The following is a 20,295-nucleotide window of genomic DNA, read 5'->3' on the forward strand; positions in this document are numbered from 1 at the left end:
ACATAGGCTAATGATGTGCAATTAGTAGAAAAAAAAAAGCCTGTTTAATCAACATAATCTTGACTGTCGGTTAATCCCAGCATGGTTCTACTCTGTCCCACCTCCCCTTTAGGCCTCATACACATGGCCGTTGCCCATATTGTGGGCCGCAATACAGGGTCATCGGCTGTGTGCTCAACGCATCACAGATGCAGACCCATTCACTTGAATGCGTTTGCAATCTGGAGCTGCAGTGCGGCATGGAGGCACGGAACCACGAGCGCTTCCGTGGGGTTTCTCGCTGCGGCTCTGGGACCGGGGGGGGGGGGAAATTTTATGCCCAGACCAATCTTTTCTATGTAATTGCGGTATACTCCATATGGAAAAACGGAACAGAAAACTTAATGAACTGGTAACACTACTGGAAAATAAAAACCTGAAACAGACCCGGGAAAAACGGCCCACAAAACACATACGATCATTTGAATGTGCCCTAACTATAATAGAGGAATGTAGGCTCTAAAAAACTAGTACACAGAAGCTCTGAAGTAGTCTCCATGCATAGAGTTGTGCCCAAAATATACATGTCCACCCCATGTATGCCTAGAATAAAATTGCCCCCTCTATCACTATGCCACAGCAGATTCTACCTAGTGGAGCAGTAAACTGAACAGGGCTCCCCACATAAGGGCTTATTTACACATTCATGATATCAACATTTGGAGTATTTAGCAAAGTGTTTTACGCAACAGTTGCACAAGTCAGGCTACTTTGACACTAGCGGCAGCCTTCTCCAGATCTGTGCTGCCGCTAGTGCATGCATGCCGCCGGTCTGCTCTGGCCCCATTGACTAATGGGGCAGGACAGAGTTCTGGCAGCAGCAGAGCAAACCTGCAGAGGCGGCTGGAATAAAACTACGACATGTTGTGCATGTTTATAGGATGGATAAGCAACCAAAAAAAGCAGCGACTGGTTTCTTTGCCAGTGGAAGTTTCAGGCAGTCAGCATTCACACTGCATCAGCCAGAGGTACTGTACAGGGAAGACATACAATCTGCACCACTTTCCCTTGTACAGTGGCTCTGTATCTAGCGTGGCATTTGCCTTGTGTAGTGTTAGCTTCTCAACCTAAAAAAACTTAGACGAGAAGGTGCACAGAACTAGGCTTGGCTCCTTCTGACATTTACTCAGGCTTCAGCCCACATTCATTTACACAATATTGCTATTGGGGTGTTAAGAGTCTAAATAAAGGTTACCAGAATTCTGCATGTGCTTCACCTCTTTAATGCAACAGGTAGAAAGTATATCTTGACCTACTGCCACAAACCTTTGGCCAGCAGGTCAGACTGAAAACAAACTGAAAAACAAAAATTCCCACAGAAAACGGGCAAATGAGTGAACAGTAATATTAACATCATATATCCTGCATTACTGGACCAAGCACTGGAGAATTATTTAAGGGTCAGATTTTCCAGCACTGGTAATAGATCTTCTTTGCCAGCATCAGGTTTCTGTTCTGGAGACTCAAGGGCAGGAGTTTGGGAAGGTTTTTTTTTCTTGGACTTCTTAGGCTTATATCCAGAAAGGCGAGAAGCAAGACTTCTTACGGGTCGGGGTGGTTTCACCTAGAAGAGGACAGAAAGTTAGCTAGCTCACCCAGCAATACTTAAAGAAGCAGTTCTCAATTGGGTCAACCCTAGTCAGACCACTATGCGCAGGGAATAAAGAGATAGCTGCCGGACAACCTAGCCGCCCCCCCCCCCCCCCTCTGCATTAAGTAAACAGGCAGCATGCCTAGAGGACAGGGTGGGCCAACATCTAAAGTATACAGCCAGCTTAAAGGTATCCTGGAATATAGCAACTGCCATCAGACAAGGATGCTTAGTGCCTTCTCCAACTTCATATTACCCTCTTTGTGCTACTATATGCATGTGAAAAACAAATGTGCTGGATAAAAGAATGTATTCATTTATTAAAGCATACAAGCTAAAAACATGACCTTGCAGCATTTTCACCACCATTGCCCCATGTACCCCTGAGGACACTGGCACAGCAGAGACAGGCATCAGGGATCTTTGATATCTATGCTTCATACGATACTGCAGTGGTGTCATGGGAGAACCAAGTATACAGTGATCCCTCGAGATATGATGGGTCAGAAACAACCATTGTAAGTTGAAACAAGACACACACAATGTCTCAGATCCAACCAATCAAGGCCACTTCTCTGGTAAAATCGCTGTATCAGTTGCTGGTTAGCAGCTTTTCCTGACAGTTATACGCAAGGACTTGTTTTAATTATCTGCTTATTTTTCTTAAATCTTCATTTTCTCTCATCTTAATGACATTTTGGGGCTTTGGAACCAATATTGTAACTTGAGGAACCACTGTACTGCAACTACATCCTTCCAATACCCTATTAACAGCTGGATCACAATATACCGTATGCAATTGTATACTTGAGCAATATAATGTGAACAAGGTGCATTTGACACCCATTAGCTTCACCTTTCTGCTTATTGGCAGGTCTCCCTACATGTTACTGAAAGGCTAGTGTCACAGGTTTTGGGGTGTTTGAACGTTTTGTAACTTGTCATGCTTAAAGTAGGACTTGCGTTTTTTTATTAAGACCTGTCAGGAAGGTACATTATGTAAACTGTAGTTTTACCAATGACCATTTGTGAGTTATAACCTTCATTCTGATCCTCAGCTGTGCCATGCACCTTTTTAAACAGGTCATAACATTTGTGTAGTGTTTAAGTAAAAACTGCCAGCTCCAGATGTTGTATGGAAATAAGCCACATTTTTGATCCTCAAGGTGCATTTTTTAAGTCAATAGCATTTTTTTACTGCAGGCATGCTCTGGCTGTTTTGTCAATCCTCCAATTTTTTTCTCCTGCTTGAAAAGGAAACGCCAGTGTGTTGTGTTGATGCATGCGTTTAGGTACCAATGCATTTCCCCCCAGTGACATTATGTGGTGGAGGTACATCCTTTCCAATAAGAAATCCCAGGTGGTAACACCATATGGGCAAAATTTCAGAGATACTGAAAGTGCTGACCGAGTCACAGTAATTGACCCAATCAAAGGAAAGCCATTTGGATAGTTTATAGGCCGAGAACGCACTTTCACACAGATAAGTGTAGAATACTCTTACCATCTTTTTCTTCTCTGGGTCGTGAGTATTGAAATGTCTGTCTAGGCTTTGCTGTAAAAGAACAAGTGTTTTACAGTTCAGATTTTGGACTGCAGAGCTAGACAACTTCACTTTTAGTTTATCTGCTGCCTAACTTGCAAAAGCAATCCATCTCCTAGGAATGAAGAAAATATGCACTTCTAGCAGACAAACTGGAGCCTAGTCTTACAGGAAGTTAGAAGACAAAGAGGACCCTACACTACAATAAAAAATAAAATCTAAACTAAGCATACAGACATTGAGTGGTGCCCAGGGATCTCCCTGCACTTATCCCTGGGCGCCGCTCTGTTCTCCTGGTATCTTCAGATTTTTGGCTTAACTGGGAGGAGCCTGCTGGCATCTCCTTCTCCCAGGCTGTAGCGCTGGCCAATCGCAGCACTCAGCTCATTGCCTGAGAGTTTTTTTCTCTCTCTCAGGCCATGAGCTGAGCACTGCGATTAGCCAGCGCTACAGCCTGGGAGAAGGAGATGCCGTCAGGCTCCTCCCAGTTGAGCCAAAAATCTGAAGCTACTGGAGCCTATACCGAGAGAACGGAGCAGTGCCCTGGGATAATAGTAAGTGCAGGGAGATCCCTGGGCGCCGCTCTCCGTGTCTGTATGCTTAGTTTAGATTTTTTTTTTATTGTGGTGAAAAGGTCCTCTAAGGTATTGTCTGCTTTTTCTATCGATTACCTATCCTGAGAATAGGTAATCATTATCAGATCAGCAGGGGTCTGACACCCTGCACCCTTGCTGATCAGCTGTTTGAAGAGAAGGCAGTGCTGCTATGAGAACTGCCTTCTCTTCATAGTTTACACCCGATCACTGCTGAAATTGTGATGGCAAACAGGTAATTACATTTACTTCTATGGGACAGCTCGCTCCTATACACAGATGGAGTGATTGCTGCTGCAGGTAAACAATGAAGGCAGTGCTCTCACCAGCGCTGCTTTCTCCTCAAACAGCTGATGGGATCATCAATAGAGAAAACTGAGGGTAGGTCAGCAATAGAGATACAGCAGACAAACCCTTTATCAATGCTGTGCAGATTTTACATGCTCAGTCTTAAATAGGATTGTGCCAGTCATAAGGTGAGGCTAATCATACAAGTTATACTATTTTACCACAAAACCACGCATCTATTGGCCACGACATAAGCAGTGTCTAGCCAGCCGGAAGCAGTGCCAATACAGACAAGACCTCTCGTCTACAATATAAACCTCACCTTCATCGCAAAGGTTTTTCCACAGCCTTCATGCTCACAAACAAATGGCCGCAGGTTTTCATGGAACGTGAGTATATGGCTTTTGAGGTTGAATTTAGTAGTATAAGTCCTGTCACAATCCTCTCGTGGGCAGTGATAAACTATTCTCTCTTTTGTGTGGATTTTCTTGTGCTCCTTCAGGAATTCTTTCCTCTTGAATTTACGATTACAGATATCACAGGTAACCTCTAAAGCAAAAGATCAGACAGGAATGAGCCATTTACAGTTTACTACAGATGTGCAAGGAACAAGCTAGGAAGTTTACAATATGCTATTTAAAGGGGTTATCCAGTGGTAAATATGGGTAGGTCATCAATATCAGATGAGTGGGGGGCCAACATCTGGGGCCCCCACAGATCAGCTGTTAGAGGCTGGGTGATCCATTATTCCTAGGCCATGTGACATCACTGTACACCCCTTTGATAACCAGAATTATCATCATGCATTTCTTGTTTGGTATACAAAAGTTAGTTGAACTTCAGAGCCATGCTATAAGAACTTTAAGTACCTTTACATGGGGAGTACCCCCACTCATGCAGCTGGAATCTTTTTGAAAGACCCCTCATCTGCCCTGCTGCCTGAAGTTTTGGCGCCCTTTATGTTAATGCTGAGCATTGGTACAGGGAGGAGGATACGGCCACATTTCTCAGGGGGAAATCTCCTTCTCCCTGGCTGGGGTGCAGTCCAATTGCAGAGGACCACGTCACAACCAGGGAGAAGGTAAGACGTATTCAATGGCTGTGACACGTCTACTGCGATTGGACAGCTCACAGCCAGTGAGACGAAGATTCCCCCTGAGAAATGCAGCCGTCTAATCCTCCTTGTACCGCTGCTCAGCATTAACATATTGGACACCAAAATGTCAGGGGAACACAGTGGGGCAGATGAGGGGGTCTTTAAAAAAAAAAAATTCTGGCAGTGGAGGGTACTCCCATGTAAAGATGCTCCGTAAAAAAAAAAAAAAAAAAAAAAAAAGGTACTCTTTAACCTGGCTGACCAGTCACAACTAGGGGGGAGCTCAGTGCACAGGAAGTTAGGCTACTTACACATCGGTGCTTTCCCTTGCCGCTACTGAAATCTGCCAAAGGATCTCAATAGCGGGGGAAATTCTTCAGTTTTGTCCCCATTGTCAATGGGGACAACTGAACAAAAACTAAATGCACCAGAATGCATTCCGCTCCATTTCGTTGCGTCCCCATTGCAGACAAAAAGCTGCAAGCAAAGTTTGTGTCTGCGATGTGGTGCGGAGCAAGACTGATCCGTCAAGACTCACAATGTAAGGCAATCGAGACCGATCAGTTTTCTCTGACAAGAAAACAGATCTGCCCCCCCCCCCCCCCCCTTGACTTACAATGGTTTTAGAGGCGGATTTGTCTTGGCTATTTTAGAGATAATACAACTGGATCTGTTCTGAATGGATGCAGACGGTTGTATTATCCTGACAGAATTTTTGCTGATCCATGATGGATCCAGCAAAAACGCTGGTGTGAAAGTAGCCTTATACAGTTACCAGTGACTGCTATGGAAACTGTACCAATCTACTCACTGATCCATTCCTAATGGTGGCTGCAGAGTCACAGAAAAAGGAATAACCCTCCTTAAAATATAACCTTTATTAAAAACATTTAAAGTTAGTACCCAATTATGGGAATTCTAAAATTAGTTGGAGGATAACCAGAGAGCAACCTTGGCCCACTAAGTTAACTATACCCCACAGGATGTGGTCTACATTGTAACATCTGTGTGATTAGACAGGGAACAGGTAAGGGGAAGCCATTCTTCCTTCTTACCTACAGCAGAATAGCTGTCCCGACAGTGATCCTAGTGTCTTCGAAGGTGGCCCTGGGAAGCCCTGCCCTAGCAAACAGAATGTAGGAGGCTAGTGGGATGCAGACTGATGGAGCCAGCAGTATTAGGGGTGCGATAGTACATTGCAGAGATAAGGATGTGTACAAGGCCCCAGGGTCTAATGTACACAGATCTGGAGTTCAGTGCCACGCTCCCCTTGAAGCCCTGTCAGTCACATGGGCTGCCTCCATTGAAGGTGCGACACAGGCTCCAACCCTAGAGCTCCACTCCTCAGGAGGCAGCTGCAGCTGAGCCTCTGCACAGTGCCGTACATACAGGTGGCAGTGCTGTACATACAGGTGGCAGTGCCTGGTACTGCAGCTGCCTGCATCAAACGGTGAGGTAGTGCTGAGAGTTGCATATTTAGTGTCATTTGTTAATCTACACCCACACTGGACTGAAGAGATTTACAATGTGCCACATGTAAACCAGGCCTCTGTTCTGTGCATACTGTTACCCATAGCGCTTACCTGAGTGAAGCTCTGCAGCATGCTTCAAGTAGTCTGACCAGGTCTTTCCTACAAAAGGACAAGTGCTATCTCTTTTGCATGGATATCCTGCAAAAAAATAAAACCTGTAAGAATCTAAACCAATACACTCCTATACCACAACTCAATGGAAGCATTCTGAGGTGGAGGAAAATTCCACTATTCACACCGTACAGTCTCCGCTATGCTTCACTTGAATACACAGATTGTCAGTTCGTCTCTGGCAGGAACAGGCGACCATCTAATGTATGGTGGACTCCTGACAGATATGGGGGAATGTACTGGGCATGTAATGCCTCCCAACTCCCATCTAGAGTGCTTTAATGTTCCCTCATCCATTCAGGGGGAAAAAAATAAAAATAAAAATGCTGCTAGATTCCAGTTTTGAGCACTCAAAATTAGAGCCAATGTGCTTTATCATACAAACAAATATTCGATAAACTCCATAGATTCTAAGGAGGAACTAGTGGAAATTTTACCTGGTTTCTGAGTCATTGGTGTATTGTCACATACACTCAGTGCCAGATACAGACTAACCACTTGACTATTCCGTGGATTGGACTACATGAACAGTTAATGCCTCACCGGCAGCCATCTCCATGTAGATCTCAGGAGTGCACAGCCTACACTTCAGTGTGATTCATAGGCCGTAAGCTCCCTGCGCTGGTGGCTTAATGCAGCAACAACTGACTGAAGTGTCTATGCGGATGAGGATTCAGAGGGAAACCATTAATCACTATAAGGCTGGGGGCTGCACAGCAACATCAAGACTTCCTGCGATTTAGTTGTTTTTACAGCCAAATGACAGCCCTAAAATAGACTGGTTATTGGTGCTCATTTCCCCATCTTCTGGTTTGGGTTACACAGTGACTAAGTGGTGCAAATTGGGAGAGTAGAGTTTCTACACCCCATCCAATGTGCTCAGAGGCACTGGGCTTTGAAAGCAAGGGGACATTGCCTAGAGAGCCTTTTACACTGGCCAAGAAGCCATCAGATAATCGCTAACAAGAGTTCATAGGAATGGTCTTTAGCAATTATTTGGTGTAAAAGTGCTGCCCATTACTCAATGAACAAGCAAAATGCTTGTTTGTTGGGTAATTGTACAGTTTGCGTAGGCACCTAGATCACTTGCAGGCAGAATGTGCTGTGCAAACAACGAGTCTGTATGGCAAGGATCAGCAACCGCCGTCACTCTGGCTGTTCCAAAACTACAACTCCCAGAATCCTCCTTTCACTTCTATAGTTACAAGAACAGCCAAGAAATCCTGCAGGCTGGGAGTTGTAGTTTCACAGCATCTGGAGTGCTGAAGGTTGCTGATCCCTGCTGTATGGGGGGGGGGGGGGGGGCATTAGTGATCACTCCTCCCCATGAAGTGGAGATCCCATCACAAACACCACAGTCTACTTCACTGATTCACTTCCTTCTCGACAACTGTCTGCTGAATTGTCGCATCTAAAGGGGCCTTAAGATGCAACTTTTGTAATTGGCAGTAGACACTGAATGGAGCACAACCACTGCACAGAGGACTTTCGGACCCCCCGCAATCACATAATTGTTAAGATTGATAAGCGTTTGCGACCCAACCTTTTTAAAGGTGCTTGCATAGTCTTTGAGAGCAAAGATTCTAAGAAGACTGGCAAAACAGATACATACCTGCATGAATTTTCTCATGGCGTTTAAGCTTTGAAGGAGAAGAGTAGCTTTTATCACATCCCTCGTGACTGCATCTGATGGGAGAAAAAAAGTGTGATTTCTATCAGACCAAGAAACCAACTGCATTACCATCACCGGTATTTAAGATGTAGCAGTAGGATATTGGCACAAGCCAACACTTAGTGGCCATTCATAAAGGCTTACCACAGAAATTTGGTGAAATCCAGCAGGCAGCCGCATTCTTTCAGCCTTCCATACATTGCAATGGGAGGCATTGTAGAGGGTCTTTTAAAGGGTTGTCTAGGTAGAGAGCTGAACCCGGACATACCCAGAATTTCACCGAGGCAGCCCCCTGAGCATCGTGGCACTTCATGCTTTAATGCTCTCCACAAAAGCATTTTGTGGAGTTACGGAGATATACCAGGCTCTCCTGGCTGCCAGGTGGAGGCTTTCACCCAGCCGTGAGCCTGGTAACATCCCTGGCACTGATGGGCAGGCTTTAGCGCTGCCCTAGCCTGTAAAATGGCTAGGGCAGCACTAAAGCCCACCCATCAGAACCAGTGACGTCACCCATCACTGCTGGGCGGAAGCCTCTGCCAGGCAGTGTGTTAAAGTAAATAAAAGAGCCCTTGCCCTACACTATTCTGCACAGGGCAAGGGAGAGTATCGGAGGATGAACTGCTCAAGTCAGGGAGGGCTGCCTGGGTGAAATTATGGGTATGTCCGGGTTCAGCTCTGAACCCTGACAACCCCTTTAAGCTGGCTCTACAATCCTCAGCACTGCCTCCCATTGAAATGGATTGGAGCCAGAAACCAGTAAAATGTCAGAGTGGGTGTCTATGCCAAAGTTCCAGTGAAAGACGCCATGTGATCGTACCTTTAACCAGCTCCTTGGCCCATTTCAGAAGCCAGAGTTTATGCCACATGACAAACTGAAGCCACTAGTTTAGTAGTTCCTTGGTCGTGACTCTGCTCTGACAGCCCCTCTGCCTATTCAGTCTCATAGGGCAGAGGATCGAGTGGCTGACTTCAGCAGTCAGCTTCTCTGAAACCAGTGCATCAAATACAGTCATAATGTAAAGGGGCTGTACAGGATTACAGAACAAGGCCGCCTTCTCTAACAAACCGCTCCACGGGTTACAGATCAGCTTCCTTGAGCAGTTGTAGAGCGTATTAAGGAAGCAGCCTGCTTTCTGATCCTGTACAAGCCATGCTGGGAATACTATTGTATTCAGAGAAGACTGCATACTTGTACAGCACTGTACGGTGAGTAGTCGCAGGTAACTGTACAGGACACTTACTTGAAGGGTTTCTGGTTTGTATGGATATACTGATGGATTTTTAGCTGGTTATGTTTCCTGAACTGTTGGCCGCAGTCTGCAAAATAACACTGAAAGAAATAGGAAGTGAACCACAGGGCAGGCTACTTACAATTGCTAGCACTTACACAGAACCGTGAAAATACCTGAACCCCTTCTCCACAATCAATGAGCACTCATCACTAATACCAGAAGACTGAACAGCCAGTCAACTGGCTGCAGTCATGTTCCATTGTTTTAGGCCACTTAAATGGGTTCTCAGACAATGGGGACACATCACTAGGATATGCCCCCATTGTCATAGACGCAGGCCCCAACACTTGGACCTGCACCTATACCTAGAACAGAACAGAGCGCTGAAAGTGGTGGAGGGCGCACTGTGCTGCCCTCCATTTATTTCCTATAGGGCAGCCCAAAAAAAAAAAAAAAAAAGTCTGGCACGGCCATTTGTCGAGTCCATAGAAGTGAATTGGAGCGGTGGCTGGTCATGCAAGGTGCTCTCCCATTCACTTCTATGGAGAGCACGCTTGGTGATGGCCAGACCAGAGTCCTCCAGCCACCACTTTGCAAGGCTCTGTTCCAGATATAGATGTGGGTCCCACACCTATAAGCCAAAAAAATAAAGTATAGATCGCCCCACAAAAAGTGACGTCTCACACAGCTCCCTAAACTACAGAAAAGTTATAGGGGGTCAGAATATGGTGATGAAAAATAATTTTCTTCAAGCTTTATTTTTCTTCAATATTTAAAATGTGAGAAACACTACACAAATGTGTTTTTGCCGTAATCGTACTGACCTGGAGAATGAAAGCAACAGGTCCCTTACCTAGGGAACGCTGTAGACAAAACCCATAGAACTGTTGCAGAATTAGGTTGCCCCCCCTCCCCCCATTGAAATTTTCTTCAAGCTCTCGACTACAATTGTGGAATTAGAAAGTGCAACATGTCCCGAAAAAACCAAGCCCTTGTGTGACCCTTCACATTAGTTAGGCCCACCTTTGTGCCACTCAGTAATTAGTGTACATGGGGTGCGGATTGCTGTGTTCCTATTAAAGTGGTTTAAGGCATTAAATATTGAGGACCTATCCTTTGGAGAGGTCATCAATATCTGATGGGTGGGGGTCCAATACCCTCAGATCCATTGATTAAGTTAGAGACTGGAGCGCCATGACCTCTTCAGCCAGTGTTCTGTTCATATGGATTAAAAGGGCTTTTCTCCAGAATAAAGCAGAGGATCACTAAGGGCTTTCACACTTGCGTTGTCCGGATCCGGCGTGTACTCCACTTGCCGGAATTACACGCCGGATCCGGAAAAACGCAAGTGAACTGAAAGCATTTGAAGACGAATAAGTCTTCAAAATGCGTTCAGTGTTACTATGGCATCCAGGACGCTATTAAAGTCCTGGTTGCCATAGTAGTAGTGGGGAGTGGTATACTTAGTCCGTGCGGCTCCCGGGGCGCTCCAGAGTGACGTCAGAGCGCCCCATGCGCATGGATGACGTGCCATGCGATCACGTCATCCATGCGCGTGGGGCGCCCTGACGTCACTCTGGAGCGCCCCGGGAGCTGCACGGACGGCACGTATACCGCTCCCCACTACACTTTACCATGACTGCCAGGACTATAGCGTCCCGGCAGCCATGGTAACCATTCAGAAAAAGCTAAATGTCGGATCCGGCAATGCGCCGAAACGACGTTTAGCTTAAGGCCGGATCCGGATCAATGCCTTTCAATGGGCATTCATTCTGGATCCGGCCTTGCGGCAAGTGTTCAGGATTTTTGGCTGGAGCAAAAAGCGCAGCATGCTGCGGTATTTTCTCCGGCCAAAAAACTTTCCGGTCCGGAACTGAAGACATCCTGAACGGATTTCACTCCATTCAGAATGCATGGGGATAATCCTGATCAGGATTCTTCCGGCATAGAGCCCCGACGACTGAACTCTATGCCGGAAGAAAAGAACGCAAGTGTGAAAGAGCCCTTACCCTGGGTTCAGACCTGAGCTTTCTGAAACGAGCGCTCTGTATACGCGATTGTACAGGCGTTTACAATCGTGCATACAGAGACAGGCGTGCACACATTGTCGCGCGTTCCCGAATATCTATGTGCGGGAACGCGCGACAAACGCCCAAAAAAAAGCTCAAGCACTTGTTTGAGCGTCGGGCGTTTTACAGCGCGATCGTACGCGCTGTAAAACGCCCAGGTGAGAACCATTCCCATAGGGAATCATTGGTTCTTGCCTGTTGTGCGTTTTACAGCGCGTAGGAACGCGCTGTAAAACGCTCAGGTCTGAACCCAGGGTAAGTGAAAGTTATTACATTCAGCCGAGCCTTACACCAGTGCTTAACTGCATTTCGTGGCAAGATTCCCCTTAGGATAAATAAGTCGATTCAAGCAGCGTACCACGTAGACCTGCACTGGAGAAGCATGAGCCCTTTTGAAGTGCAACCTCATGTTAGATGCTGTGGTGAATGCCAAATTGCAGTTTTCTGCTTCACATCTGAAAGAAAAAAAAAAAAAAAAAAAAAATTTATTGAGAAAGCAACTTTTTGAACATCTGGTTTCTATGGGCAACTAAGGCAGTTTTCCTTTACACCAGTGTTGATAACCCCCCAGTGAATTAGGCCTCATTCACACAACTGTTCAGGCCGTATCTCATCTGCCTTTTGCGGCTCAAATGCAGACCCATTCAATTCAGTGGGGCCGCAAAAGATGCAGACAGCACTCCGTTCTGCGGACAAGAATAAGCATTTCTATTACAGGAGCCCGTTCTGGTCAGCAAGTTGCGGAATGCACACAGGCGGCATCCGTGTTTTGTGGTTCCGCAATTTACGTACTGGAAAACAAGGCACGGTCGTGTGCATGAGGCCTTAGATGACAGGAATGTTAACTCAACCAGTACCTGGTGCAAGTGTCACACATTTAACACCTTTGAGGTATAACCACATGGTTGTGTTGCAGTTTTGGCACAGCGGGCTGTAACTAAAATAACTACCGCAGTGTTGCAGTGTGCTGCGTAGCCATTAACAATGCGGTCTAGTTTAATTACAGCCCGCTGTGGCCATGTGGTACTCGACCACATCACAACCATAACAAGTTATACACTTTCGATACCAGACTTTCCCCTTCCATTAAGCTCCATACAGCAAGCAGCCTCATTACTTGTAAGAAAACTGCTGACTGGCCAGTATGGGTGGGCTCCCGGACCATTCGGCATGAGTATTGTGGAGGGAGACTCGTGTGCAGCAGCGCCGCGATGTGTACCAATACCGCAAGCAGACTGGTGGCTGGCATGTCAAACACCTCTTCACACAACCGCAAGTGTCCTGCAGTCTGCGGATCTCAGCTGCCATCCACCGCTTCATTCTCTTCTATGAGGCCGATTAGCTTAGCCATTTTCAGCACTACCATAGGAATGAGTTAAGGGCAGCCATGCATGAGCGGTGCGCGCTCTGGGACTGTGCCAGCTCAGTTCTAAGTATAGGTGCAGGTAGGTCAGACCCCGCACCCATCAGACATTGGCGTCATATCACTAGGATATGCTGCCAATGTCTGAGATCGGAATACTCCTTTATCATGTATGCCAAATATTTGTGCAACTGCTGCAACCTTCTAACACTAGAATAAAAAAGTCCTCAAGTGTTGAGTATGTTTATTCTTAAAAATAAATAGTGCTAAATAAAATGTTCATCATACCAAGGACCTGATGGGTAAGTGTGGGGGTGGAATCACCACCATTGTAATCCGCAGCAGTACTGTACAGTCTGGATCTTCCAATCTGCAGCAGGTTTTCCCAGAACATGTCCCTGGGGTATAAGATCCTGTACGACCAGCGGAGGGTCAGGACCTTACACAGACGACACTTACTTGCAAGGTCTCTCCCCGCTGTGGGTGAGCGCATGACGATTCAGGTGATATAAAGTCACAAAGCCTTTTTCACAGCCTTCATGTGTGCAAGCAAAGGGTCTCTAAAAGAAAAAAAAATTATATATAGTTACCCAGTGTTCACTCCTTTCAGCATTTCTAGTGGCTACACAAGATGTCAGTGTAATTCTGTAGATTCCAGGACCCTCAGCATTATAAATCCTTATAAGGCGTCATGCACACAACCGCGGTTTGGCTCCGCACCTGAGCCGCATTTTTTGCAGGTCGGATGCAGACCCATTCACTTCAGTGTGTGTGCTGTCCACATCTGCACGTCTGTATAGAACACATCCTATTCTTGGACTGCTCCATTGAGGGCTGGATGAGCTGCTCTGCAAGATGTGGAACAGTGTTTAGTGGATTCGCAATTTGCAGACCACACAACGGACACGGTCTTGTGCATGAACCCCAACGCCGTGCGATCCTGACAGGACGGGAACTCACAAGCCTGCGTCTGGCCCAACACTTCTACAACATGGCAAGTGATGGCAATTGTGGATGCTGATTGGCCATTAGTATACAGCCTCTGATACCATACTACCCTCTGGAGGGTGCCACGGGTACAGAGCTGGAGCGATCAGTGCCATACCAATCAGCCCTCACTACCACCACCACCACCCAGAGCAGTTACTGCCGCAGTCCGCTTCTAATCTGCACAGGACCATCTCTTCTAACCCCCCCCCCCAAAGATAAACTGACTTCATGGTACCCCTCTGACAGGACCAGAGTCTATAGGGGGATTGAGGCAAAGGGTGCTCACTTCCAGGACAGAGCCCCTACAGGTGAAGTAGAGAATTACACTGCCCATTGAAATCAATAGGCTAGAACAGGGAGCAGCCACCTCCATCACTCCAGCTGTTCTGAAACTACAACTCCCAGAATCCTCTATTTCTATGGGTATTACAAGAACAGCTGAGTAAGAGTGCATGCTGGGAGTTGGTTTCACAGCAGCTGGAGTGCTGTAGAATCTGAAGCACTTAAAGGGTATTCCCATCACAGACAATGGGGGCATATCGCTAGTAGGTGAGGGTCCCATCTCTGTCACCAGGATTTTGTGTATAGAGCTGAGGACATGGGTTGCTAGATTGCCGCTAGCACATCAGCAGTACCCAGTCCCCATAGCTCTGTGTGCTTTTATTGAGTAAAAAAAAAAAAATTTGATACATACGCAAATTACCCTGAGATGAGTCAGCCTCAAAATATGACTTTTCTGGTCACACAAGTAAGATATGATCATGTTAATTTGCATATGTATCTAATCAGTTTTTTTTTTACAAAAGCACACAGAGCTATGGGGACTGGGTATTGCGGATGTGCTAGTGGCCATCTAGCAACCCATGTCCCCAGCTCTATACACAAAATCCTGGTGACAAGTTCCCTTTAAAGGGAGTCTGTCATCACAGTTTCACCTTTTTAACCCTTCCCAAAGCTTTCTAGCAGCGTTACAGTTTATAAAACGTTACCTTTATAAGCAATCGTGGACTTCTAAAAAACAGGCAAAAATCATCTTAGTAGGATATGCAAATGAGGGCTAGCAAGTGCCCAGGGGCAGCATCAACCTTGTAGGTGCCCAGGCTGCTCTGCCTTATCGTCGCTTCCCCCACCCATCTTACTTCTCTCGCCGAGATCCCGCGCGCTGAGTCAGTCAGCCAGCACATTCGCACTGTGATGTCCATTCCTGGTACAGCATCACAGTAATGCGCATGCGCCGGCTAACTTTGTCCGTTAGCCAGCGCATGCATTACTGTGATGCCGTACCAGGAATGGACATCAGTGCGCATGCGCCGGCCGACGGACTCAGCGCGCGGGATCTCGGCGAGAGCAGTAGTAAGAAGATGGGCAGGCAGAGGGAAAGACTGGGCGGGGAGTGGAAGCGACAATAAGGCAGAGCTGCCTGGGCACCTACAAGGTTGACACCGCCCCTGGGCACTTGCTAGCCCTCATTTGCATATCCTACTAAGATAATTTTTTTTAAAATAAAGGCACTGATCATATCAGAAACTTACACCAATAGGAGAACAGAACATTGTGGGGTTCAGAAAACCAGTCTCCTTAGAGAAGACCTGCTCCCTCTCCTGACAGGTCTGTTTCAGTAACTGCTTACATACCCCCTGCAATAACTATTCAGGGGGCATCTATTCTTATGGCTCATTCCTTTACTATTCCTACTAGAAGTTATGAATGAAGCCATCACAGTTTGCAATGAAGGTCCAGATGGGTGTTATCAATTAGGGTCCATCCACAATCTGACACTGATTAGATAATGTCAGTGTCTCGGGAACGTCGGGAACGTCGGGAACGTCGGGAACGTCGGGAACGTCGGGAACCCCCCCCCCCCCTTACTGGTTACACCCAGCTGGACCTTCATTGCAAACTACTAGCAATCCATCATTTCTAGCAGGAATGACAGGGGAATGGCACAACATAACAGAATAGATGCCCCAGAATGGTTACTACATGGAGACTGCAAGACACATCAGGAGAGGCGAGAGCTCCTCTTTAAATGGGGCAAGATTTTGGTAAACCCTAGAAGAGTAAAACTCAATTACAGGAGTCCTTCAAACTTTTAGGAATTCGTATTTTTTTTTTTTTTTTTTTTTGCAGAGGGCAGAGTCCCCATATTTGACACCCACATGCTGGCATCAGACCCATGTTACCCTCATATGGGCAAGTGGCAGCAGCCTGTAAGGTCACTTATGAGGGGTTACTGCATATTATACCAGCCCAATAGTGACTGCAGGACCCCAATCTCAGGAGTGCTGGGGGCATGCCCGGGCATGGCAGCACCCAGGAAGCAGTGCCCATGCCAGGACCATACACCCAGCACATGCTGCACCAAGCGCTCGCCTCTGCTACATAGGGCCATGAAGAAGAGCTAGCAGCGCCCGGCCATGCGCCTCACCTCCCCCGTGTGCCTGCACAGATGGGCCTGCAGCTTCCAGTTCTTGTTATACGTGGCATTACAATCCGGGAACGAGCAGATGAAGCGCTTATACACGACCGGAGCCTTCTCCCCCATCCTGACTCCGCACACCGGCAACACAACCGGGTCGCACCACGAAGCGATAGACAGCGCCATAGCCATGGATTTCTTGAAAAGGAACGTACCACCAGCCCACAATCCTGCGTGGCAGAGGGGGATATTCCCGTCAAAGTAACAGTTTACTGACCGAGTAAAATGGCTTCACGTCGTGACTTACTGCATTATTTCCTCGGACAATTTGTTAGTGCAGTAAGTTATTCCTACTTCATTCATTGTTTCCAGGCGCTCGCGCGTTTAAGTCACTCTCCCTACAAATCTCAAATGGTTTGTCCTCTGAGGATCACGTGACTAGCCGTCAAGTCTGTGCGCGCCATATTTGTAAAGGGATAGAAGAGTTTTATGTAGTACTGTTTAATGGCGGATAATTAAATTAGCTGAAAATGCAATACTTCATGAATTCATTACGGTGTGAAGGAAAACTGCCTTAACCAATCAGATTCCACCTTTCATTATTCAGACCTCCCTTTGGACAAGCAAAGGTGGAAGATGAATGGTTGCTATGGGCAACTAAGCCAGTTTTCCTTCACACCAGTTTTGAGAAATCTTCCCCATAATATGAATACATATTTATTCATAGAAGTGTCCTGGTGTTTGTTTTGTCCAGGCTCAGAGCAGTGGTCTCAAACCTTTGGCTGCGGCTGTTGCAAAGCTACAACTCCCATCATGCTCTGACGACCCATCTTGTTTTTAAATACTGGGAGTTGTAGTTTTACAGCTAAAAGAGAGCCACAAGGCTGTCTTATAGCCGCACAGTGGTGTATGTCACCCTTAGGGTCGCAATGCAAAATTTAGTAAAGTGCACGGCTCAGCCTTCGGTATAGGAACACATCTGTCCTGTACGGTGGAATATGAAGTACGCTGGCGGCTGACATACTGGCCCGACGGAGGCCAAAAGAACCTGGGGGTGATGTCTGCCCCTAAAATGTGGCTGACAATGTGCCAGTTTTGTTGGCGCATATGAAGTGCCCCTCATTTGCATGCGCCAAAAAGAATACATGATCACCCCGTCATATCCACAAAATATGGATGCGGTCCAATTACTGTCTGCATTTTTTGGCGGACCCAATGACTTAACGGGTCCCTGATCCTCATTTTGCGAAACATTCTTGTAGATGGCCGGCTAAGACCTGTCCTAAGTTGCTATTATAGCTTATATGTGTATACAGCTAAGCCTGCCAATAGCCTTAATACAGTTCCTATGTTTATGTGTTAAAGACTAAAGCAGAGTTATTTACTGCGACTTCATGTTTTGGATGTCATATAACTGTTATATATTGTGTTCACAGAAGCAGAAAAAGATAATATGCCTTTAAGATTCATTTTGTAGTGTAAGGTAAGCTCAGTGACACTGCATAAACAACAGAAAGCATAGTGTTAGGCTACTTTCACACTAGCGTTCGGGGCTCCGCTTGTGAGTTCCGTTTGAAGGCTCTCACAAGCGGCCCCGAACGGATCCGTCCAGCCCTAATGCATTCTGAGTGGATGCGGATCCGCTCAGAATGCATCAGTCTGGCAGCGTTTGGCCTCCGCTCCGCTCAGCAGGCGGACTGCTTGCAGTGTTCGGGTGTCCGCCTGGCCGTGCGGAGGCAAACGGATCCGTCCAGAGTTACAATGGAAGTCAATGGGGGCGCATCCGTTCGAAGGTGACACAATATGGTGCATTTTTCAAACGGATCCGCCCCCCATTGACTTTCAATGTAAAGTCTGGATGGATCCGTCTGAATACAAATTGTACTTAGACTTTTTTTGTAAAATATAATGCAGACGGTTCCGTCTGAACGGATCCCATCGTTTGCATTATAGGAGCAGATCCGTCTGTACAAATACCAGACGGATCCGCTCCGAACGCAAGTGTGAAAGTAGCCTTTATCTGTTGTTACTGGGCAGAAGTCACTCTAGACCTATCACAGCCAGCTTCTCACACAGCAAGAGTTTTCACCAATCACAGCCAGCCTCACACACAGCCTGTCTGGGAATTCCCCCAGCTCCTGCTGCTAGAATCATTATTCACCAGAGACAGGAGCTGAAGAGACATTCACTCCATTGAGAGCTGTGTTTTATGGGAACAAGAGGCCAAAATAGGTAGTTAAAACAGTTATATAATGTTCATATTGTTAGTATTGTGTTTAGAACTGTATACTGTGTGTTTATTTACAGTTCCACCAAATTCAATTGCAACCATACAATTGCAAATACAAATTGCAAGCTACAAATTTTAAGCATTCAGATTGCATATTGCAATCTAAATTGCATACAACCATACCAGATCATACTTAACCAATCTGCAAATATTCACTGCTAACTGCATATTGCACTCCACTTTTTATGGACCAGTTCAGGTCTGAAGTCACTTTGTGAGGCTTACGTAATAGAAACTATCCAAAAATTACCCCATTTTAGAAACTACACCCCTCAAGGTATTCAAAACTGATTTTACAAACTTTGTTAACCCTTTAGGTCTTCCACAAGACTTCATGGCAAATGGACATAAAATTTAAGAATTTCGATTTTTTTGGAAAATTTTCCAATATAATACATTTTTTCCAGGAACAAAGCAAGGGTAAACTGCCAAACAAAACTCTATATGGGTTGCCCTGATTCTGTAGTTTGCAAAAACACACCATATGTGGTTATAAACTACTGTTTGGCCAAACGGGAGGACATAGAAAGAGGGGAACGCCATATGGGTTTTGGAAGGCAGATTTTGCAGGACTGGTTTTGTTTATACCATGTCCCATTTCAAGCCCCCCGTTGCACCCCTAGAATAGAAATTCCCAAAAAGTGACTCCATCTAAGAAAGTACACCCCTCAAGGTATTCAAAACTGGGTTTACAAACTTTGTTAACCCTTTAGGTGTTCCTCAAGAGTTAATGGCAGATGGAAAAACAATTTTGGAATTTCTATTTTTTTGAAAATTTTCCATTTTAACCCTTACTTTATTACTGGAAAAAATGGGTTAACAGCCAAACAAAACTTTATATGGGTTGCCCTGATTCTGTAGTTTGCAGAAACACCCCAAATGTGGTCGTAAACTACTATTTGGCTAAACGGCAGGACATAGAAGAAGGGGAACGCCATATGTTTTTTGGAATACAGTTTTTGCTGGACTGGTTTATTTACACCATGTACCCTTTCAAGCCCCCTGATGCACCCCTAGAGTAGAAACTCCATAAAAGTGACCCCATCTAGGAAACTACGGGACAAGGTGGTTGTTGTTTTGGGACTATTTTAGGGTAAATATGATTTTTGGTTGCTCTATATTACACTTTTTTGAGGCAAGGTAACAAAAAATGTAAATCCTAAAATTGTTTCTACATTCTCTATTTTGTTTTTTGGAACACCTAAAGGGTTAACAAAGTTTGTAAAGTAACTTTTGAATACCTTGAGGGGTGTAGTTTCTTAGATGGGGTCACTTTTTTGGAGTTTCTAGTCTAGGCTACATCAGGGGGGGCTTCTAATGGGACATGGTGTAAATAAACCAGTCCATCAAAATCTGCCGTCCAGAAACCATATGGCGTTCCCTTCGTTCTATGCCCTGCCGTGTGACTATATAGCCATTTACGACCACATATGGGGTGTTTCTGCAAACTACAGAATCAGGGCAATA

At 45.8% G+C, this 20,295-nt stretch overlaps 1 protein-coding gene across 1 annotated transcript; it reads right to left on the minus strand.

Annotated features, from left to right (window-relative positions):
• Positions 1 to 1,246: 1,246 nt before the first annotated feature.
• GTF3A (general transcription factor IIIA) lies at positions 1,247 to 16,755 on the minus strand. Its single transcript, XM_044287830.1, has 9 exons — positions 16,548 to 16,755; positions 13,589 to 13,689; positions 12,125 to 12,221; positions 9,707 to 9,795; positions 8,406 to 8,479; positions 6,734 to 6,820; positions 4,377 to 4,603; positions 3,135 to 3,185; positions 1,247 to 1,603 (listed from the first exon to the last, which is right to left on the minus strand). Exons 1-9 carry the CDS (start codon positions 16,728 to 16,730, stop codon positions 1,430 to 1,432), a joined length of 1,083 nt encoding a protein of 360 aa, XP_044143765.1. The 5' UTR covers positions 16,731 to 16,755; the 3' UTR covers positions 1,247 to 1,429.
• Between the last annotated feature and the right edge of the window lie 3,540 nt (positions 16,756 to 20,295).

Source organism: Bufo gargarizans, chromosome 3 (genome assembly GCF_014858855.1).
Source record: "Bufo gargarizans isolate SCDJY-AF-19 chromosome 3, ASM1485885v1, whole genome shotgun sequence".
Taxonomy (NCBI): Eukaryota; Metazoa; Chordata; class Amphibia; order Anura; family Bufonidae; genus Bufo; species Bufo gargarizans.

Coding starts and splice junctions, on each gene's coding strand:
- GTF3A (XM_044287830.1), bottom strand. CDS start 16,730: ATGGCTATGGCGCTGTCTATCGCTTCGTGGTGCGACCCGGTTGTGTTG. Junction 6,821..8,405: donor CCATGAGAAAATTCATGCAG/GTATGTATCTGT, acceptor ATTTTTTTGCAG/GATATCCATGCAAAAGAGAT. Junction 4,604..6,733: donor TGCTGCAGAGCTTCACTCAG/GTAAGCGCTATG, acceptor CTTTTGCTTTAG/AGGTTACCTGTGATATCTGT.